Raw genomic sequence first — 24,399 nt, forward strand, 5'->3', positions numbered from 1 at the left:
ACATTCAATGATGTTTTCAATTAATATTATGTTACGTTATGGGATATTTTATAACTATTATCGTTTTGAAATCTTTTTATTTTCGCTTGATTACACTTTCAGACGATCAAAAGATTACGGAGCGACAATACTAATAAAGATTCGATCGTTTCGGGGCTCGTTTCAAACTCCAATAAAAGAAAATCCGTCGTAAATTACAGTGGACAACAAAATCTAAACGTTTTAATGTCACACGAAAACGGCACTGAAGGGCAATTGAATGCATTGTGCACTGGCTTCGCTGCCTACGTACCTACATCTCGTCGAAACTTGTTTCGAGCCATAACGGTGTAATTGGTGAGGTTATCGAAGTGCTTGGTTTCCAACACGGAGATCTGAGGTTCGAATCCTTTGTCGAACGATTTTTTTTATTAAATAAGCAACTTGTTCTTAGTCCAAAGGAGACTTACCTTCGGGAAATACTTCCCTCATTTTGAGATACGAAGATGTCAGTCTGATTACTGACGCTTTGTCTAATTGTGATGTAATGGCAGCCGGAAGCGGAAGCATCTTGCCCAATTCTAAAAATTCAGCGTTCTCTTTTTCTCTTCTACTCCTAGCGGCATTTTTGCTTTTTTCTCTCATGGCACCTTTAGTGCCGAGCGAAGAAGCTAAAACAAACGAAATTAAACAATTAGTATAGCGGAAAATCGAATATCTGGGCTTATTTGGGAAACAGACTTTTCCAAAAAACTCTCGGAATATTGTGGAAATGAGATACTTTCGAGAAAAGTTGTAACATCAAGAGGACATTCATTAAAATTCGAAATAAATTGAATAAATTCCCGCGGAGAGCTTTCCTGAAAGCTGAAAGCGACGAGGGTTCTTCAAAAATTTGCATTCTGTATAATTACAAACGAAAGTAGACGAAAATGGCAGCGGATGCTCTAATTTTCAAGTACCCTTAAATATACGAGGGCGGTTTGATGGTATTCAGTTGAAATCCCTATAATATCGAAGTTTAAAAGCCAAGGCAATGAAAGAAGAAGAACTAGAGCCGTAGTACAGCATACGGGAGGGTAAAACATAGAGCGGGCGCATCTAGTTTCATCCACCATTGTCTACTCTTCACCTTAAAAAGGATTCTTCATAAAAATCCTACTTGACTAAAATTTTTCCCGATTTCCTTGAAACATCATAAAGACCTTATCAGGTTAAAACAAGGTTCATCTTATTAGAGCAATCCCGACGAGGATCACATCAGGATAAACCCAGGACACGGTGGGAAAGCCTACCAAAACCAAATGTTTGCCTTCAGTTTTGACTTGGTATAAATTATCATCTAAAATTGATACCCTATGTAAAATGGTTGAAAAGGCATAGATAAACTTATGAAATATTTGGGATTCCAAAGATCCGATGATGATTTCGAAATAGTTAACGATAATTACTAGAATTTTCCATCCCGAAGTTTATGAAGAATGCCCGTTTATTTTATTGCGAGAACAGTGATAAACAGTTTCAAATTTACCGAAAGTTGCGTTTTGAGTGTTCCATGTAGTGACAGTTGACAGTTCCGTACTGCAAAACACTTTAGGAACGTTCTGGAGTGACTCTAGCCACTTCAATGTTGACAGTTGACATAGTACAAAAGCAAAAAATATTTATGCTGTTACCTGTGGTTTGTCATTGTTTTTGAAGACAACTTGTGAAACTGGCAAGGTAGTTTGGAAGGTTTATAATATTCCTGAAAGTGTATTAGCTATTAGTTTCCGGAATGAATGGTTCATTGAAAATCCCGAGCGTGTAGTTAAGAGAAGACCTAACTCGTTCCACTTGTTGTTCAGATGGAAAACCCGCCTCAAATTGAGACTCGACAATCAAATTTTGTTGAAGATGAGACCAGTTCTGGAAGTGACGCATCCAAATTCAGATCTTTACATTTTAACGGTATATAATAATGAAAATATCGATCAAGAAATGATGTTGGCAACGAGGACGATGTTTCTGATGACATTGATGATTACATACCAGATAAAAATGGTAATAGTTCTGCTAGCAAGTATGAAGAGAATGAAAACTTTAAAAAATAACGTTCAACAGCAAATATTACAGTTAAAACAAGTACAAGAAGGATCTCAAGATCAAGAAATCATTGGAATAAACCAATAATCCAAAGAGGCCATCTACAGGCGTTATTTAGCCGGATTTTAGGGGCAAACATTTGAACCAATCCAAAACAGACCATCAAATCATCAAAGATATAATTGATTGATTTGCTAGGGCCCCTATTGCTAAAAAATAGTCCAACAAGCATACCCAATTCCTCCAGGTATGACTGTTTTGAAGAAAGAGGATCTGTTGAGTTTGTACCGACTTTCTGGTCGTCCAATTGGGGTGGTTACTCCAGGAAACATCAAAAAAGTCCACAAATTGGTTATATCAAATGGTAAATTTAAATTGCGTGAGATAACTGAAGGTCTAAAGATATCAGAAGGCATTTACAATTATGCATGAACATTTGACAATGAGAGAACCTCGCTCCACGTCCATACCAGAAGTCGACGAACAATCTGAAGATGATGATGACTAAACTAATACAACAAAGTCAAAAAGAAAACCTCATAAATTATTTAACTTCCAATATCTAGAAACTGTTGGTTTTTAGATGTGATAGTTTAGCCCTCAGACTTGAACGACGGGGCTTAGCTTGGGCCAACGTTGGGAAACTCGGCCTTGGCAAGCCAATAATGGTCCAAGTCTGGGTTACCCGACCTCGGCTAAGAATTTAACTGAAATTTGTTGGCCCTGGGTTGCAGATAAGTATTTAGGCAACCAGGCCTGGTCCAGGCTTGGAAATGAAGCTTATCATCCCAGAGTTGTACCAAGTTTGGGCCAATAATGGCTTCCAAGCTGGGGCCAGAGCTGTAGATACTTGGCCCAAGTCTGGCCCCATCGTAATATCCTTTATGGGGCAGCGAAATATGAAACAAGAGTGCGGTGCATCAGTTATTTGCACGCGAGCTACTGGCACAAAAAAAAATAGAGAAAAATATTGTTCGGTTAATATTTTACTGTTTTATAATGATTTTTCTTACCGGTTTTACCTCTCCCATAATATTTAAACGTATTAGTCATGATTCCGCCAATTAAAAATTATCATAACGTACCACGAAACACTTGTTTGATTCTTCAATAAAAACACCCTCAATTCAAATATAAAATTTCAACCTGTTTTATGAAACACTTGTTATAAACTAACTGAACTAGTGTCACCGACATCTGGTCTACAAATTTTTGGAAAACCCAGAATATGTATCAAAAGACCTTTCTTATCCAACTAAATTCGAGAAGAATCGACCTCAGGTATACTCAGGTGTAATCCCTTGAAAATAGTTGTAGTAATTATTTGGACGGTTGCGGATTGGTGGTACTTTTATAACACAGAGGTGTTGTGTAGTTACGCCCTTTCTTTTCAAAAATGCTAGTTAGTAAGATAAGATATACAATGAGATGTTTGGGTATATTAAACGCTGACAGATGATGAGAAAAAGGAAAAAGTATATGACTCATTTTGTATAAAACGACAATATTTCTAATTTTTATCATTTTAGCAAAGAAACTAAGGAATAATAAAAGTTTATTATCAGATATAGTCCGGTCAAAATAGACCAAAAAATAAAAGTGACGCTACTTAAATTCCCATCAAGCTGAAAATCAGTAAAATTGTTTAAAATAGAAAATTTGAATGTTCCCCATCATTCCCGTGTATGGAAAAAAATTTATTCAAGGTCAAAGGTCAAAAAAATGAGTTTTTCGTGATTATTAGCAAAGCGGTAAGTTTTATCATAAAAATACCTTAGATGAAAATTGTAGATAATAAAATTATCTACAAAAAATGTGTCGATACTTTTTTTCCTACGAGCCATCGTTTCTGAGATATAACGATTCAAAAAGATGCAGAACAACATCGTCGAACTTTAGCAACATTTTCGTCAATTGATAATTTATTTGATGAACTTATAACAGTTCCAATCAGTCAATAGAAATTTCTTACAAATACTCACAAGTATGGATTTACTGCTGAAAATATATTGGTGAAACCATTAAATACAACGATGTTGTTCTATAACTTTATGAACCATTATATCTCAAAAACAGTGGCTTGTAGGGAAAAAAGTATTGATACATTTTTTGTAGATAATTTTATGGTCTTTAATTTTTGTCTAAGGTATTTTCATGATAAAACTTACCGTTTTGCTGATAATCACGAAAAACTCATTTTTTTTAACTTTGACCTTGAATAAAATTTTCTCCTTACACGGAAATGATGGGGAACATTCAAATTCTAAGTTCAAGTGTATTTTAAACAATTTTACTGATTTTCAGCTTGGTGGGAATTTATTTAACTTCGATGTCTAAATTGACCGGACTATTACTATTTGTATGTGGAGTTCAAAGTATGATTAAATAAGAAACTTCTGATGACGATTTGAATAATAAACACAGAAAATAAAGAATCTATCTGAAGATAAAAAGACAAAATCTAAAATTTGGATTAAGTAAAAACATTGATAACTTATTATGTGTTTCAATATTACAGTTTTATGATTTGCTGTCAATGATCGCTTCAAATATTACTAAACAAAACAATAATTAGCGAAAAGCTAAACTTGACATCACTGTAAACTCTTGACTATGTCATATAAAGTTTTTTGCCAGTTTTTGAGTTATTCGCAATTGAGAACTACGGTTTTTTTAAAAAAAACCGCATTTTTCAATAGTTTTTTACGTATAACTCTGTACTGATGCATTTTATCGAAAAAAGTGTAATGAACAAAAATAAAGCTTATAAAAAACTAAGAACTTGAGTTATATTTTACGATCTTGATGTTGTACCTAAAGCGAGTTGTAAATACTTGAATAGCTTTTGTTTTACGTAATTGAGCAGTTAACCTCAAATAACGGGAAAACGGTACATTTTTCAACAAAAAGTCATAAAATACTTTTAAAAGAGCTTAAAAAGACCTTTCAAATGACCACTGATAAAAATCGTTTCGACTGAAATTTCAATGAGATATGATGTAAAATAGTTAAAACTAAAGAAAAAATTGCACTAAAACTAATACCATTTCATTGAAAATCAAAATTAAACTTATTCCTTGTACCAAATACTTTATTTGAATGTCATTTACGATATCTGAAAATTTGGCTAATTAGAAATGCATAATTTTGAAAAAAATTAGCATTAAATAAAACTTTTTCTTTGATTTTTGAAAAAAAATTTTTTCGCTCATTTTTTTCCATAACTATAAGAGATACAAAAACAAATCAAACAGTCAAATCAAAGCATTTTTTATGACGATTATTTTGCTTTTTTTATTTTTTTTGTAGCATGAAAATTGACGGAGTTATAACCAAATTAATCTGTCACTATAGTGCGAGGATTGCTTACTCACAGCCCTTTGAACCTTTATTAATAAAATGTGGAGAGTCTCAAGCCCTTTTAACAAACATAGACTTGTAGCTCTGAAAATAACCTTTAAAATGGTTTTTTGTAGGACGTAATAGCTTCAAAATGAATGGAGTTACATAAAAAATAAAATTTTGAAATTTTTTTGTGAATTATAAAATATGAAAAAGTTGCAAATTTCGGCGCACAGATTTTTTCTGTTGATGCTAAGTTGCCTGTAGTACCAAGACATAAAGGGGTGGTTCTTAAGGGTTGACAGGGTATATAGACAATAAAAAATCACTTCAAATAGAGGCAAGAAACTTTAATACCAAAAAAGAATGCAAAATCTAAAAGTTGGCAGTCATTAGATTTTTTTTTATTCATTCATTCTCTGTAAAGGGGTAGTTTATAAGGGTTGAATAATAAAAATGAATAACCGATTAAATTTTATTAAAATGTTATGAATTTTTCACACTAAAAATGAAATTTCAATGTTTTAAATCGTTGAAAGATTTGTTCCCATATTATTTACATCAGAAGGGTAGTTTTTAATAATTTTTAAGGGTTGATACTTCGAAATATATAAATTTTCTATTATACAATATGTTAATATATTTATGCCGCATAAACGAAAAACATTTGAATTGAAAAAAAGTAGGAAAAACTATAATATTGATATTTTTCGATAAGGGGTTGTTTTCACCCCTTAAAAACAATTTGCACACCTTGCGATCGTGTAGATCTTGAGACAAATGATGATGAAAATGAATGGCATGATATAAATGAGAGTAGATTTTAGCGATCAGGTGAATTTTTATCATTAAGTATTAAGAAAATCTTTGAAATTGCACCGAAAATTTTGTTCTGAATTTTTGCTCGGAATAGCTATTGTAAACGCTTGGATTATCTATAACAAGGCTACTTCTTCTTCAAAATAGTGTATAAAGGAGTTTATACGAAGAATTACTTGTTACTCCAGTAGTACACGAAGAAACTGTCCGGACTAGGAGAGAAAATGCCGAGGATGCTATAATAAATTGAAAGAAACACGTTCCAGTAAGAATGCAAGTAACTTTCTTATGAAAAAATTAAAAAAATTGAAAAGCTAATTACGTCTTTACCGGACCCCGAAGATCGGTACCGTGACATGTCCGGGTCAAACCACCGGTCCCCTGGGACTGGGTAATACACGGTTTCTGGGCTTATATATTTCAGAAACGCAGTCAACCCGCTATACACGAAATTTTCACTGAACTAAACAAACTATAGATACACGGTTAAATAAAAATCGATTCGATCTGTATCAAATCGATCGGCTAAAGTTCGTAAAGAATACAATGAGTGTCTTCCGAGAAGTTGCCGGTAAATGACGATATAAGAAAGGCGGACAACAAATTAATTAACTCGAGAGGAATAGTTTTAAACATTGGACAAAGACTTGTAACATTATATAGATGTAGTATATTTCTCAGTGTATTATTATTTACAATTTTTCACAGAAACCGTACGCGTTCGGATGAATGCGCTTTGTCTTATTTTGTTTAGTTCGATTCCCGGAATTCCCGACGTATTGATGAAATGTCGTTTTATGAAAAGGGCAACAGAAAACAAAAATAACCAAAACAAAATTTATAATCCAAAACGAATCAATCTCGTACAAGTTTTGTTGCGGTTTTAATTGCTCTGCGAACGATACCAAATAAAATATACCGGGGGGCGTAGTCTCGTTTACTTTGGTTTCCCATTGCCTTTTTACGACTATATACACCATAATTTTGGAACTTTTTAAAATAATTACTGTGTTAATAAGATTCATTATTCAGTTATAATTAGGCTACTGAACCCTTTTTGAGCTCATGGCACCCTTACCTCGTAGAACAGCTAAGATCTAAGTTATTTGTCTAATTAAAAGCACCCACGCGAAAATGCGGGGTCAAAAGAGCTCAATCTGAGCGGCTACAATTCTAAACAGAATGTATAGCGGCTGTTAACTGTAAGATTTCGTCTTGAAACCTCCCCCATCTGTGCCCATACCAGTTCAAACGGGTTGGGATCATTTGTTCGAACCAATCTTTAAAAACATCAACATTCAAGTCTTCACATAAGTCATCGGAACGAGTGGATTTGAACCCAATTCTGTGGATGTTTTTCCAACCATTTGGTTGGGATTAATTCCTGATTAAGAAGATCTACCATTTGTTCGAAACAATCTTTAAAAACATCAACATTCAAGTCTTCACATAAGTCATCGGAACGAGTGGATTTGAATCCAATTCTGCGACTGTGTTTTTCCAACCATTTGGTTGGGATTAATTCCTGATTAAGAAGATCTACCATTTGTTCGAAACAATCTTTAAAAACATCAACATTCAAGTCTTCACATAAGTCATCGGAACGAGTGGATTTGAATCCAATTCTGCGACTGTGTTTTTCCAACCATTTGGTTGGGATTAATTCCTGATTAAGAAGATCTACCATTTGTTCGAAACAATCTTTAAAAACATCAACATTCAAGTCTTCACATAAGTCATCGGAACGAGTGGATTTGAATCCAATTCTGCGACTGTGTTTTTCCAACCATTTGGTTGGGATTAATTCCTGATTAAGAAGATCTACCATTTGTTCGAAACAATCTTTAAAAACATCAGCATTAAGTCTTCACATAAGTCATCGGAACGAGTGGATTTGAATCCAATTCTGCGACTGTGTTTTTCCAACCATTTGGTTGGGATTAATTCCTGATTAAGAAGATCTACCATTTGTTCGAAACAATCTTTAAAAACATCAGCATTAAGTCTTCACATAAGTCATCGGAACGAGTGGATTTGAATCCAATTCTGCGACTGTGTTTTTCCAACCATTTGGTTGGGATTAATTCCTGATTAAGAAGATCTACCATTTGTTCGAAACAATCTTTAAAAACATCAGCATTAAGTCTTCACATAAGTCATCGGAACGAGTGGATTTGAATCCAATTCTGCGACTGTGTTTTTCCAACCATTTGGTTGGGATTAATTCCTGATTAAGAAGATCTACCATTTGTTCGAAACAATCTTTAAAAACATCAGCATTAAGTCTTCACATAAGTCATCGGAACGAGTGGATTTGAATCCAATTCTGCGACTGTGTTTTTCCAACCATTTGGTTGGGATTAATTCCTGATTAAGAAGATCTACCATTTGTTCGAAACAATCTTTAAAAACATCAACATTCAAGTCTTCACATAAGTCATCGGAACGAGTGGATTTGAATCCAATTCTGCGACTGTGTTTTTCCAACCATTTGGTTGGGATTAATTCCTGATTAAGAAGATCTACCATTTGTTCGAAACAATCTTTAAAAACATCAACATTCAAGTCTTCACATAAGTCATCGGAACGAGTGGATTTGAATCCAATTCTGCGACTGTGTTTTTCCAACCATTTGGTTGGGATTAATTCCTGATTAAGAAGATCTACCATTTGTTCGAAACAATCTTTAAAAACATCAACATTCAAGTCTTCACATAAGTCATCGGAACGAGTGGATTTGAATCCAATTCTGCGACTGTGTTTTTCCAACCATTTGGTTGGGATTAATTCCTGATTAAGAAGATCTACCATTTGTTCGAAACAATCTTTAAAAACATCAGCATTAAGTCTTCACATAAGTCATCGGAACGAGTGGATTTGAATCCAATTCTGCGACTGTGTTTTTCCAACCATTTGGTTGGGATTAATTCCTGATTAAGAAGATCTACCATTTGTTCGAAACAATCTTTAAAAACATCAGCATTAAGTCTTCACATAAGTCATCGGAACGAGTGGATTTGAATCCAATTCTGCGACTGTGTTTTTCCAACCATTTGGTTGGGATTAATTCCTGATTAAGAAGATCTACCATTTGTTCGAAACAATCTTTAAAAACATCAGCATTAAGTCTTCACATAAGTCATCGGAACGAGTGGATTTGAATCCAATTCTGCGACTGTGTTTTTCCAACCATTTGGTTGGGATTAATTCCTGATTAAGAAGATCTACCATTTGTTCGAAACAATCTTTAAAAACATCAGCATTAAGTCTTCACATAAGTCATCGGAACGAGTGGATTTGAATCCAATTCTGCGACTGTGTTTTTCCAACCATTTGGTTGGGATTAATTCCTGATTAAGAAGATCTACCATTTGTTCGAAACAATCTTTAAAAACATCAACATTCAAGTCTTCACATAAGTCATCGGAACGAGTGGATTTGAATCCAATTCTGCGACTGTGTTTTTCCAACCATTTGGTTGGGATTAATTCCTGATTAAGAAGATCTACCATTTGTTCGAAACAATCTTTAAAAACATCAGCATTCAAGTCTTCACATAAGTCATCGGAACGAGTGGATTTGAATCCAATTCTGCGACTGTGTTTTTCCAACCATTTGGTTGGGATTAATTCCTGATTAAGAAGATCTACCATTTGTTCGAAACAATCTTTAAAAACATCAGCATTAAGTCTTCATATAAGTCATCGGAACGAGTGGATTTGAACCCAATTCTGTGGATGTTTTTCCAACCATTTGGTTGGGATTAATTTCTGATTAAGAAGATCTACCATTTGTTCGAAACAATCTTTAAAAACATCAGCATTCAAGTCTTCACATAAGTCATCGGAACGAGTGGATTTGAATCCAATTCTGCGACTGTGTTTTTCCAACCATTTGGTTGGGATTAATTCCTGATTAAGAAGATCTACCATTTGTTCGAAACAATCTTTAAAAACATCAGCATTAAGTCTTCACATAAGTCATCGGAACGAGTGGATTTGAATCCAATTCTGCGACTGTGTTTTTCCAACCATTTGGTTGGGATTAATTCCTGATTAAGAAGATCTACCATTTGTTCGAAACAATCTTTAAAAACATCAGCATTAAGTCTTCACATAAGTCATCGGAACGAGTGGATTTGAATCCAATTCTGCGACTGTGTTTTTCCAACCATTTGGTTGGGATTAATTCCTGATTAAGAAGATCTACCATTTGTTCGAAACAATCTTTAAAAACATCAGCATTAAGTCTTCACATAAGTCATCGGAACGAGTGGATTTGAATCCAATTCTGCGACTGTGTTTTTCCAACCATTTGGTTGGGATTAATTCCTGATTAAGAAGATCTACCATTTGTTCGAAACAATCTTTAAAAACATCAGCATTCAAGTCTTCACATAAGTCATCGGAACGAGTGGATTTGAATCCAATTCTGCGACTGTGTTTTTCCAACCATTTGGTTGGGATTAATTCCTGATTAAGAAGATCTACCATTTGTTCGAAACAATCTTTAAAAACATCAGCATTAAGTCTTCATATAAGTCATCGGAACGAGTGGATTTGAACCCAATTCTGTGGATGTTTTTCCAACCATTTGGTTGGGATTAATTTCTGATTAAGAAGATCTACCATTTGTTCGAAACAATCTTTAAAAACATCAGCATTCAAGTCTTCACATAAGTCATCGGAACGAGTGGATTTGAATCCAATTCTGCGACTGTGTTTTTCCAACCATTTGGTTGGGATTAATTCCTGATTAAGAAGATCTACCATTTGTTCGAAACAATCTTTAAAAACATCAGCATTAAGTCTTCACATAAGTCATCGGAACGAGTGGATTTGAATCCAATTCTGCGACTGTGTTTTTCCAACCATTTGGTTGGGATTAATTCCTGATTAAGAAGATCTACCATTTGTTCGAAACAATCTTTAAAAACATCAGCATTAAGTCTTCACATAAGTCATCGGAACGAGTGGATTTGAATCCAATTCTGCGACTGTGTTTTTCCAACCATTTGGTTGGGATTAATTCCTGATTAAGAAGATCTACCATTTGTTCGAAACAATCTTTAAAAACATCAACATTCAAGTCTTCACATAAGTCATCGGAACGAGTGGATTTGAACCCAATTCTGTGGATGTTTTTCCAACCATTTGGTTGGGATTAATTCCTGATTAAGAAGATCTACCATTTGTTCGAAACAATCTTTAAAAACATCAACATTCAAGTCTTCACATAAGTCATCGGAACGAGTGGATTTGAACCCAATTCTGCGACTGTGTTTTTAACCATTTGGTTGGGATTAATTCCTGATTAAGAAGATCTACCATTTGTTCGAAACAATCTTTAAAAACATCAACATTCAAGTCTTCATATAAGTCATCGGAACGAGTGGATTTGAACCCAATTCTGTGGATGTTTTTCCAACCATTTGGTTGGGATTAATTCCTGATTAAGAAGATCTACCATTTGTTCGAAACAATCTTTAAAAACATCAGCATTCAAGTCTTCACATAAGTCATCGGAACGAGTGGATTTGAATCCAATTCTGCGACTGTGTTTTTCCAACCATTTGGTTGGGATTAATTCCTGATTAAGAAGATCTACCATTTGTTCGAAAAATTCTCTAAAAACATCAGTATTCATGCCCTCATAATAGTTATTACAAAACTTGTTGGTGAATTAGAACAAGTAGATAAATGATTTCCAAAAAAACGTAATTTCGATTTGGAACAGTTTCAGTTTTTGGGTAATTTCTTCTCCATACTACAATATCCCTTCTTTCTATTTGAAATAAGACTTTTCCAGAGAAAGCCTTTTTACAGGGTAATCATCTGTGACAAGAACCTCGTCTACTGTCGGAAATTCTTTGATAAATAAGAATGCACGAATTCTATTTGAGATTTTGGTTCTCCTGGAGATGAAATTATCCGTGAGACGCGAGGAATGACTAGTTAGTAAGACGAAGACTACAAGAAAATAAACCTGACCCCTAAAATACCCGCGATTGTTCCAAAGCTTACCTCAGCTCATCGGCAAGTACTTGCATTTTGCATGGGATCATCTAAATTGGACGTTGGAACAATATGGATCTGTTCTGTTCTCATATGAGATCAGAATATGCCTTCATGGTAGCGACCGAAGAAGGAGAATGTACCGAAGACCAACAGATCGCATTGAAGTTGAAATTACCTTTATGTATGTTAGGGAATGGACCTAAACGCTTAGAATCTTTATGGGACGAGCTAAAAAAGAAGAATTCTAGCTAGACTTCATACCCCAAACTCGATCCCAGAGAGAATTGTGGCAGTAGAAGAAGAGTGGATCAACATCCCACAAGAGATAATAGCTAACTTGATTAGATCTATGCTTAATCGTAGAGAGATGTTATTAGGGCGATTATGATATAGATATAGACCAAATCGAGACTCATCCGTGTATAAAATAGTTTCCCATTGCTCCAGAGACCAATGATAATACTGATCAGCAAATAATCGCCTTTCTCTTCGATGTCTTTCCAGGAGTTGGAGCCCTGTCGCCTTGATGCAATTTCATTCTCCTTCAGTCTACACTTCAAGTCTTTCCCGAACCCCAGGAGCCGTTAAATATCGGTCTTTCGTCTACTGCAGTTGTTGTCTTTGGTCGCCCACTGCCGGCCCTTCTATCGTAGCTACCAATCTCCCGAAGACGCTGGTAGACTTCACTACCCCAAGCTTCGGTCTTCTCTGACCAAGGCATCTGCTCGGGCCATATCAACAATTGAAAAAAACCATTATTATGGACCAAAATAAGTCTCGTAGTCACAGAAAAACGATTTACAGTTTAGAGTTTTATCTAATTGCTTACTAATCCTGAAGGGATTTGTTCAATGGACTCTGTAATAACTAGAATCCCGACAAAAACAAACCCATTGCGGAAAATTAACTTTTAATAAGAAAAATATGAAGTGTCCGGTTTTTTTTGCTGTGGAAGGTGTAAAAAGTAAAAAGTTCCCATGCAATCGACACCTGTTTTATATTATATATAGGTACACCTATTTCTGAAAAATTTTATGAACCGTAGGTACTTTTACTTATTTGAATTTTATCATTTTGGGAACGTCCCAGCAACAAATTCTCACAGTACCCCGAACAGCAAGTGATCCTTTTACAACTTTTATTGTCAGTCTAAAAATAATAATTTTTGAATGGATAATGCCGAAAAAGGATAAATACCAATAAAAATTTTGTTTATTGAGTGTCAATATTTACGGTATGCACATTGGACAATAACAATGAGTCCACAAAGAATGTTTAGCAATTATTTCCCCACCTGTTTTCAAATACTATTTAATAATAAACAATATCCGATAGAATTCTTGGTATAGAAAACATTTTTTCCAGTGTTATAATTTTTAAATCACTCAATATTTGTCATGTATGTATCCGAGGATCATTTGAATTGTCTTTAAGCTATTTTATCTATTTTCTTAACTTCTTAATATAACAAATACATTTGGAAAACAAATTTCTTAACCAAGATCTAATATTCGATATAGTAATAAAAATTATTGTTATCATCGAATTCCCGGAACTATAAAATCCCAGATTTTGTTTATCGTAATATCTTTCTTGTTTTCCATAAAATCGGTTTCGAAAAAAAAAACAACTTCAAACCTCCCTCGTATGCTGAACACCAATGATAAATTGGCAATAATAATTACTCGAATTGCTCCTAACCTTAGCAGTGATATTAGTTTCATTTTCTTATCATACTTCCATATATTTATAAGATTTAACTTTTTTCTCAGTGTATTACAATAGTGTCAAATAAAACTCATTCTATTGATATTAAAATCGTTAAAATTTTACTAATTAATCGAATAATTATCACCTGGTTACCACTAACTTGTTATAATGGTCGAGTTATACGTATTAATCGGTCATTATAGGTCTAAAACGTGCTTTTTCTCTTTTCCTCAGTCACGTTTCTAAAGTAAATACGACAAAGATCGATTATTCGATATATACAAGCACATTACACTTGATATGTACGTTGCACCTATACCTATGTACCTTTTAAAACATTTGTAAAATGTGCAATTATTCCAAGCTAATGTTTATGAGAAGACACGTACGAGAGATTAAACGTTGTGTTGAACAGATTATTTTGTTACAATGTGTAAATTGTTATGTTTATTAGATGTCTATATATAACTAATGATAGATATTATTTATTTTAATATTTTATTCTTCTTCTTTTTTTGTATTAATAATAATTGACAGTTGGATTGGAATCAATTTACGTTCAAGATTGAAACCTCATCATTATTATTTTATCTATGGTTAGTGTGTTCTACAGAAGAAATATTTTTTAGTTTTAAAGATAAATTGTATTTTATATTTTCTTATATGTATATATGAGTGAATTTGTTCACAATTAATTTTGTTCTATAGATTTTTTAAAGCAATGAAACTTTACAAAAAAGAATTACTACTATAAAACTTGAGACACGTCATAAACATCATATTTAAGCAGCGTTGCCAAACTTTAAAAATAGTATGAAGATTAAGCAAATGTTATGAATCCACAGGTCTTCATAGCGACTATTAAATAGTTTTGCCATGTTTGTTTTCATATTATTTGTTTTAATTTAATTTTTATATTATATTGAAAAGATATGATTAATTTTAATTCGGTATGATATACTCAAATTCTCATTTAAAACAATTGTGTATTTGTTGTAACACAGTCATGCAACACCGTACAGTTAAAAATATGTATATTAAAGATATTACTTTTTCTCAATATTTTTTGATATCTCTTTAAATAAGAAAGTTTTGAATAACGAAATAAAATAGTGGAATTCCATATAGTTGGAATTCTTGCAATTTTTATGTGTGCTGCCATATATTTATTTTACGCTTATTTATATTGTTGTTATTGTGTAAAGCAAAATAAGTTGTTTGTTATTTTTGTGAAGTCACGTTCTAAGAGGTGTAATTGATATTTCTTACACCTTTGTATTTACGTGAGAAAATATTTTTGGATTGTCAAAAGGTAAAACTACTAGAAAGTCATTGATTCCAGTAACGTAACATAATAATATTTTGAAAGGGGATTTGATACCAAACTTTTTTAGAGAACGATCTTGCCAATAAGCAGGACAGGATTAAGAGAATGTTGACGTTAATATAATTGTTGTTGTATGCAAAACAAATATTTTCCTTAACAAAAAATCGGTTATAAAATTAGTTATAAACAAAATTGTTATTAATTTGGATGAGGGTGATTCTGTAAAATTCTTAAGACTTCTTGTGGACAATTCTTTGAAATTGAGGTTACATTATATAAAAAATTAAGTTCTGCTTGTTTTGCTTCCAAGGGACTAAACTTATGAACATTTTCAACATTTTTTATTCACATTTCCAATTTGCTTTTCTCTGTTAGATATTTATTCACACTGAACAGCAGGTCTCACTGCCGGGCCGTATTTAGGAGATTCAAAACATTGACACCTGTCATCAGATCTGACACCATGTGATTTGTATCTTTGGGGTGTCATCTGCCACTGTTACCAACAGACATTCACGAATTTATAAACATAATTCAAGCAACAATTACATAAGATCTAAGTGTTAAACAGTCCAAAAATCGTACATTCTCTTAAATTTGATGTAATAAATATTATAAAGCCTTAGATCATCGATATTTATTTATAAACACCCAAAGTGTTTAATTTGAAATTTAACTACGGCACTGTGGACAGAAAAAATAGTTCCGAAAACCGGGCCGGAAGGTTGTAAACGTCGAACGTGTAGAAAACGTGTCGAAATGAATGAAACTAAACATTAAAGAGGATGTACGCGGGTAAGAGGTATTTGCAAGGATTAAAGAACTAAGTATAGGGATCGACTGTGGTCTATGGCATCGTAGGGTGTAAAAAAACGTTAAATATTTCACGCGTTTTTGTATAAATTACCACAGTTGATGGTATTCGTGTGAAGGGATAAAAAACACGTTTCGAAACCAACTGATTGTAGGTGTAAATCAACTGGAATCCCCAAATGTGTGATTTTGACTCATTCAGTTACATTAAAGGCGATTCTTACACTTGACGTTTGACAGTTTGACGTCGCCGTGTCTTGTACGTTCGTAGCAACTTTCGTAGCTATAAAAAAGAGCCAATCACATCCGTTTGCGTTTCTACGTGATTTTTCCTTATGATCTCAATAAAAAAACTCCATGATATCGTTTAAAAATACCGAATTACAAATGAAAAAAGAAAAACAAAATTTTTAGTTCAACGGCAGTAATGTCAAACGTCACTCGCGAATGTCAACGGCAAACGGAAAGTCAAGTTTATGAATCGGCCTTAAAGAGTGTGTCAGCGGTAGGTTATTAGTCACAAATGACGAATAAGAAACAATTCAAAACTTCACGACGGTGCAGACGACTTAGGTATTACAGAAACTTGGATTAAATTGTAACAAATTATTGAACAGACAATTTCATTTAATTATTGAGGCAGAAAATGTGGGCGAAGTAACACTTTAGCATCCAGCGTCTTAGATTGATGACATTTGTTATTTTAATTTAGAATTTAGCTGTTATGTCGTTAGATATATTGTGGGTAATAATAAAACTGTCTAAGCGTCCTCAGGTGAGGACGGGAAAGCAAAAATCATCGATGTTTTTTTCCGATAGTAATAGAAGCGGTCTGCTATTCACCAATAATGGTTATAGACCAGGCAAATTAGATCAATTTAGGTCGAAAGTTCTCGATCCACTAGAACAGCTCGGATCGAGACGCGGTTTTTTGCATTGTCTTCAGAAAACAATTAGAAACGATTTGAGATAACAGTGATCGATCGCAAAGATAGAAATTGCATTTGTGATGCATAAAATACATCTAAAAGTGCATCAAAAATATATAAGAGACGGTGAAAATCGTGAAAACTGCACCCAACAATCGGAAATCTCGTTGAGGTACCGCGCGGACCATTAAGACATGGGAGCAAAATGATAAACATACAGAATGGGAATCCCCGAGTGCCGATTTTTTCCGAGTTTGTTATTTTGCTCTTTGGGGCTTGCCTTTCCGCCCTTAGGGGCCGCTCAGGCCCTCGGTGAGGTTTTCTTGTGCATTTAGATTATAAAAAATACATGCTTATTCCCTATCGGTTAAAACTATTCAAAAAAATGGTTGAGAATATAGAAGTCAGTTAAAAATGATAAATTAACCTACCTGCAAGGTCATCAGTCGTTAAATCTTCTACTTTTATATCCTCAGAACGGATCATGTCCAAAATAGTCAAATCCATTTGAAAACACAATTTTTTCACATAATTAAATCATCAATACCTGTACTATAATTACAATTTTCAATTTTTTCAATTCTAACTTTGGATTATTATATCAAGTTGATTATTTTTTTGTACAGATCATAAAGTTTAACGAAATTAGCTTTCAAATCGTAATAAATTAACGAATTCTCTCGAAATCGATCGGTACCAAAAGGATCATATCCTGCAGGAAATTTTGGGAATGAGAAAGCTTTCAGTACAACAACCGATTCGAAATATTTTCGCGGACGTTCAATTGATGTACACCAGACACCAAGAAACAGTCGAAACAGGGGTTGTTACAGGGTGAACGTACTGCAAAGAAGACGAAAACTGTTCCACGGACTACCTGGAGTCGATCGAGATCATAAATCTCAGAGGTCTACAATAATTTCATTTCGATATCGATGATCCTCGGAAGTATAATTAGTTTACAGTATTTAGTACCACATTTGTTGGAAGGTCTTCGGGAGGCAATTCGTTACAGTACAAATTTGACCACGAGAGGCAACTCGTAAGCAACCCACAGGATGTATTATGCCGATTGCCACGGCCGAATTGGGCTACGAATTGCTGCAACAGATAGATTTGACATATTTTCGTTTCTAAACTTGAAAAAGTCTTTCGGCAGGCAGAAATTTATGTTCAATGAGGTCATAGCCGCCGTGGAGGACTACTTTGAGACCTACGTGTTTTTTAAAAGGGACGAAGAAGTTGAAACATAACTATTTCGATTTTTGTGCGGGCTAAGTAGTAATTGAACCGCCCTCGTACTCTAATAAAACATCTTTAGAAAAATAAAACCTTAATAATCGAAATATAGCAGCCCATCGTATTCTATGATCATAGGGCAAGAAGCTATGCAGTGTTGCCAACCTGAATTTTATAAAATTAGTCCATTATGTGTCAAACGTTGGTAGAATGTAAAATTGGTAGATCTTTAATCTACCAGCTTAATTTAGAAGATTTTTTAAGATTTACAATGCATGAACTGTTCTTAAAATGTTTATTTTTGGATATTATTCATATTTTTATTGAGTCTCCGCGCAAATTCTATTTCTTTGGTAGGTTTTCATATTATTAATTGCAGAAAACTATTAACCTTTCACACATGCTACGTGCTTTAAACTATTTGCATGTTTATTTAGAATAAATCTTTCAACAGCAAACTTAAGATCACACCTACATGATTTGCAATGTGAATATTTCACGCGGAGTTCCTAACCTAGAACTCTGTGCAACGCTGCTGTCAGAATCAATTTAGTTTTAACCACAGAACAACACAAAACAGGAGCAAAGATTCACCATTGATTCCGTAACGAACCAACCGGAAATGGACCACAAAACAGTATAATAATGTCTATGGGCACGAACGACGAACTGTTGCTGAAGTACAATTCGATAACTTTAAAAAATTTAACCTACTGATTTTAAATTGCGACACACGGTATTTCTAGATGGTCAAAGTAAGTGTTATAATCGATAGATACTGGATGAAATTTTTACTGCTTCCCTTGTAAATTTGATATTGACATAAGTGGATGACTTTAGCGCCATCTTCAAACCAAAAATCTCTGCTATTAAAACGTTTTTCGTAATTTCTTTTTTCTCTCAAACTTTTGTTTCCAATAATGTCTAAATAAATCGAAAATAAACAAATGTTGATAAGAAAGTGAAGCAACTTTATAGAATTAATGAGGTACACCCTCTGTAAAATAAAACTTTTTTGTTAAATCTCTATAAACTGTACAAAATAATAACTTATCGAAATTTCTGTTAATTTCGTCTCACCCTTTATATTAATAAACTACGTAAAAATAATTAAGCACTACCGACGTATACGTAGTTCGATATTCCACTATAAAGTTTCACGAGTGACTACAAAAAATATTGAAAACGGAGTTGATGTTTTCCCATGGCCAATAAAAACTGCTGATTTGAAACTTATTGAAGACCTTGCTTACAAAAATGTATAACAAACTCGACGAATGTTTTTTAAACAATCATGCTGACGTGATGTGTGTCATAGTAACTTCCAAGATTTTAATTTGTTATTAAAAAAATTATTTAGAATAATATATTTGTAATTGAAATGAAAATTGTACGAGACGATTCTTAGATATACTTTTATCTATTCTTACTTGAATCATTGTAATAAAAAACTGATAGACGAGGGCGAGTTGAATAAAGAAGTGCTTACAATACGCATCCGTTTTATCCGACTGAAAATTTCAACTAAGACGTAACTTCATTTGCATTAAATATAAAGGTTTAAACAGTATATCGTTTAGAGATATCCAAATCCAAATCTACGAAAGTTCGAATTTATAAAACAATGTCGTGGTTTTTGAAGTTTTGTCTATCGTTTTTGACGTTTAATGCGTCGTTTTTGACGTTTTGTGTGTCATTTTTTATGTTTGATGCGTTATTTTTGACGTTTTGTGTGTAGTTTCTGACGTATAATGCGTCGTTTTTGACGTTATGTCTGTCGTTTTTGACGTATAATACGTCGTTTTTGACGTTATGTCTGTTGTTTTTGACGTTTTGTGTGTCATTTTTGACGTTTAATTCGTTTTTGACGTTTTGTCTGTCGTTTCTGACGTTTAATGCGTTGTTTTTGACGTTTTGTCTATCGTTTTTGACGTTTTGTCTATCGTTTTTGACGTTTTGTCTATCGTTTTTGACGTCTAATACGTCGTTTTTGACGTTTTATACGTTGTTTTTGACATTTGATGCGTCGTTTTTGACGTTTTGTGTGTCATTTTTGACGTTTAATTCGTTTTTGACGTTTTGTCTGTCGTTTCTGACGTTTAATGCGTCGTTTTTGACGTTTTGTGTGTCATTTTTGACGTTTTGTCTATCGTTTTTGACGTCTAATACGTCGTTTTTGACGTTTAATACGTTGTTTTTGACATTTGATGCGTCGTTTTTGACGTTTTGTGTGTCATTTTTGACGTTTAATACGTTTTTGATGTTTTGTTTTATCTGTCGTATTTAACGTTTGATATGTGGTTTTTGAAGGTTTATTGCGTGATTTTTGACGTTTTATCTGTCGTATTTGACGTTTGATATGTGATTTTTGACGTTTAATGCGTCGTTTTGACGTATAATACATCGGTTTTGACGTTTTGTGTGTCATTTTTGACGTTTAATACGTTTTTGACGTTTTGTCTGTCGTTTCTGACGTTTAATGCGTCGTTTTTGACGTTTTGTGTGTCATTTTTGACGTTTAATGCGTTTTTGACGTTTTGTCTGTCGTTTAATGCGTCATTTTTGACGTTTTGTCTATCGTTTTTGACGTCTAATACGTCGTTTTTGACGTTTAATTCGTTATTTTTGACGTATAATGCGTCGTTTTTGACGTTATGTCTGTCATTTATGACGTTTTTGACGTTTTGTGTGTCATTTTTGACGTTTAATGCGTTTTTGACGTTTTGTCTGTCGTTTCTGACGTTTAATGCGTCGTTTTTGACGTCTAATACGTCGTTTTTGACGTTTAATTCGTTATTTTTGACATATAATGCGTCGTTTTTGACGTTATGTCTGTCATTTATGACGTTTTTGACGTTTTGTGTGTCATTTTTGACGTTTAATAAGTTTTTGATGTTTTGTCTGTCATTTTTGACGTTAATTGCGTGATTTCTGACGTTTTATCTGTCGTATTTGACGTTTGATATGTCATTTTTGACGTTTAATGCGTTTTTGACGTTTTGTCTGTCGTTTTTGACGTCTAATACGTCGTTTTTGACGTTTAATTCGTTATTTTTGACGTATAATGCGTCGTTTTTGACGTTATGTCTGTCATTTATGACGTTTTTGACGTTTTGTGTGTCATTTTTGACGTTTAATGCGTCGTTTTTGACGTTTTGTCTGTCGTTTCTGACGTTTAATGTGTCGTTTTTGACGTTTTGTCTATCGTTTTTGACGTCTAATACGTCGTTTTTTACGTTTAATTCGTTATTTTTGACGTATAATGCGTCGTTTTTGACGTTATGTCTGTCATTTATGACGTTTTTGACGTTTTGTGTGTCATTTTTGACGTTTAATAAGTTTTTGATGTTTTGTCTGTCATTTTTGACGTTTAATGCGTTGTTTTTGACGTTAATTGCGTGATTTCTGACGTTTTATCTGTCGTATTTGACGTATGATATGTGATTTTTGACGTTTAATGCGTCGTTTTGACATATAATACATCGGTTTTGACGTTTTTTGTGTAATTTTTGACGTTTAATGCGTTTTTGACGTTTTGTCTGTCGTTTCTGACGTTTAATGCGTCGTTTTTGACGTTTTGTGTGTCATTTTTGACGTTTAATGCGTTTTTGACGTTTTGTCTGTCGTTTTTGACGTCTAATACGTCGTTTTTGACGTTTAATTCGTTATTTTTGACGTATAATGCGTCGTTTTTGACGTTATGTCTGTCATTTATGACGTTTTTGACGTTTTGTGTGTCATTTTTGACGTTTAATGCGTCGTTTTTGACGTTTTGTGTGTCATTTTTGACGTTTAATGCGTTTTTGACGTTTTGTCTATCGTTTTTGACGTCTAATACGTCGTTTTTGACGTTTAATTCGTTATTTTTGACGTATAATGCGTCGTTTTTGACGTTATGTCTGTCATTTATGACGTTTTTGACGTTTTGTGTGTCATTTTTGACGTTTAATAAGTTTTTGATGTTTTGTCTGTCATTTTTGTTTTGTTTAATGCGTCGTTTTGACATATAATACATCGGTTTTGACGTTTGATGCGTCGTTTTTGACGTTTTGTGTGTCGTTTTTGACGTTCAATGTATCGTGACGTGAAGCGTTTACCGTTTTATGCATGGTTTTTGACGTTTGAAGACCGAATCCTCTTTGTCGATCTTCTTAAATGTACTAATACGTTCCATTGCAACAATTTATCAACTTTTATATTTAAAATGATGATTGGAATTTTTTTGTTTTACAATTTTAAGATAGCTTCTAAATGCCGGAGATCCTTTTTTTGCGATTGACGTTTAAAACTCAACTATACTATCGTCTGCTTTTTTTACTATACTATTTTAAAGTAGTGTGTGTGTTTGCGGTTTTGTGATAAAGAAATTATAATTAATTTAGTTTCTAAACGTTAAACCAAACAGATATTGGAAATCTGGGAGAAAAAATTATTAAGAAAAATGTTTGGTAGGAAGCAGACAGAGTCAGGATGGGAGAGAAGATCTTCTTTTTCTTATCCATTTTCAAGATCTCATCATCTGTTAGCTTTGAAGGTTCCTCTGTATCAGTTCCTGGGAGGTGGACTGCCAGCTCTGAGATGGTCGTCCGGGTTCCCTTTTCCCTATTGGTTTCCCTTCAAGCACGATGCATGACAATCTACTCTCTTCCATTCTCCTCACTTGGGCGTACGACAGAAGATCAAACCATGAAATTCACACACATTCCAATGAGTCACCAAACAGCGCGTTTATAAAGACAAGAAAATTACAAGGCTAAGTCCCTTGGAACGAATGGACGAAGACAGACTTTTGAAACGAGTTGTTGATACCAGAGGAAAAGAGGTAGTCCGAAAAACGATGGAAAAAAAGAGAGAAACATCCAGAGGTGATGAAAAAAAAACAAGGGACCGATAGAAGTGGAGAGAAATTACAAAGCTATAGACCTAAATGGTCTTTAGACCTTACAAATATCATAATGAATGAATTTTATCCAAAATATTGTAGCCAGGTAAAATTCACGGCAAGTTTATTGCTGAAATCCAAGAAGAGGCTCGCTCCGAAGCATTTGTAAGCGATAATAAAATTTTCTACAGACTATCTGGTGCAGTCTCCTTCAACAGCATCCACCTCCCCACAATATAAATCACCGCCAGTTGAGTAATATCAATTGCCTCATTAGATTTCTAAACTTTCCTAAATTAAACCTTTGTACTCTTTGTGGGTGTGGGGTGTCAACTTTTGCCACTCTTTTCGTTTCCTAGTTTTCTCATAGTTCCTCCAAGATATCTTTGGGCGTCCTCTTGTTTTCTTTACCATTTCTGTAGCTTGCCAAATCCTCTTTGTCAATCTAGTGTCCTCCGTTCTACAAAGGTGACCAAACCATCGCAGTTGGTCTCATAATCTCTGTCCATGTCATTTTTTCCTTCTAAAATTGATACCTTGCGAGTCCTCTTGTTTTCTTTACCATTTCTGTAGCTTGCCAAATCCTCTTTGTCAATCTAGTGTTTTCCATTCTACAAAGGTGACCAAACCATCGCAGATGGTCTCATAATCTCTGTCCATGTCATTTTTTCCTTCTAAAATTGATACCTTGCGAGTCCTCTTGTTTTCTTTACCATTTCTGTAGCTTTCCAATTCATGTGGTGACATCTATGACTCTGCCAAAGTATGTTTCGTATGTTTGATTTCTGCTTTTAAACGAGTTTTTAAATACTCTAAATACGCTCCGCATTTTGATTTCGATCGTAAATGAGAAAATAGAATCGTATTTTTCAGATTTAACTCAACATCGACAATGAAAAAGAGTCTTTTTGTATCCTTGAAAAAGCGCGTGTACAAAATCCCCGTAAATCCCTTTTCGCAAGGGCTAGAATATCAGCCTGAGAAGGGAAAGGCAAGCGGCATTTCCACCAACGAAATTAGACCAATTTGACACGCTTCGGCACTTCAGATCTAGTGGATTTCGGTCGTAACGGATGTTTTTTTAATTGATTCTGATGATCGGGGGGTTTTCTCTCAATTTTCGAGTACGTTTACAAATTGTTCGGATGTTGTTTTAACCGGGGATCGGATATTGTTTATTTAAAATTTGAAATAGATTAAATCGTCGACGGCGGAAGGAACTGGGTGAATCAGAACGTTGCCAAACTTAAACAAACG

The 24,399-nt window shown here is 34.0% G+C and overlaps 1 protein-coding gene across 5 annotated transcripts in view; it reads right to left on the reverse strand.

Moving 5' to 3' along the window:
• Window positions 1-24,399, reverse strand: part of LOC130448060 (single-minded homolog 2) — a 55,643-nt gene that overhangs the window by 11,925 nt on the left and 19,319 nt on the right. For 3 of the 5 annotated variants that reach the window (XM_056785230.1, XM_056785231.1, XM_056785232.1), the window contains exon 2: window positions 450-650. In XM_056785230.1, the coding sequence (XP_056641208.1) occupies window positions 450-624 (175 nt within the window). In that variant the 5' untranslated portion in view covers window positions 625-650. Of the gene's footprint in view, window positions 1-449; window positions 651-17,452; window positions 17,608-19,340; window positions 19,552-24,399 lie in introns of those variants that run through there. The other 2 variants (XM_056785228.1, XM_056785229.1) reach the window with 2 other exon arrangements.

This window comes from Diorhabda sublineata, chromosome 8 (assembly GCF_026230105.1).
Source record: "Diorhabda sublineata isolate icDioSubl1.1 chromosome 8, icDioSubl1.1, whole genome shotgun sequence".
Classification (NCBI taxonomy): Eukaryota; Metazoa; Arthropoda; class Insecta; order Coleoptera; family Chrysomelidae; genus Diorhabda; species Diorhabda sublineata.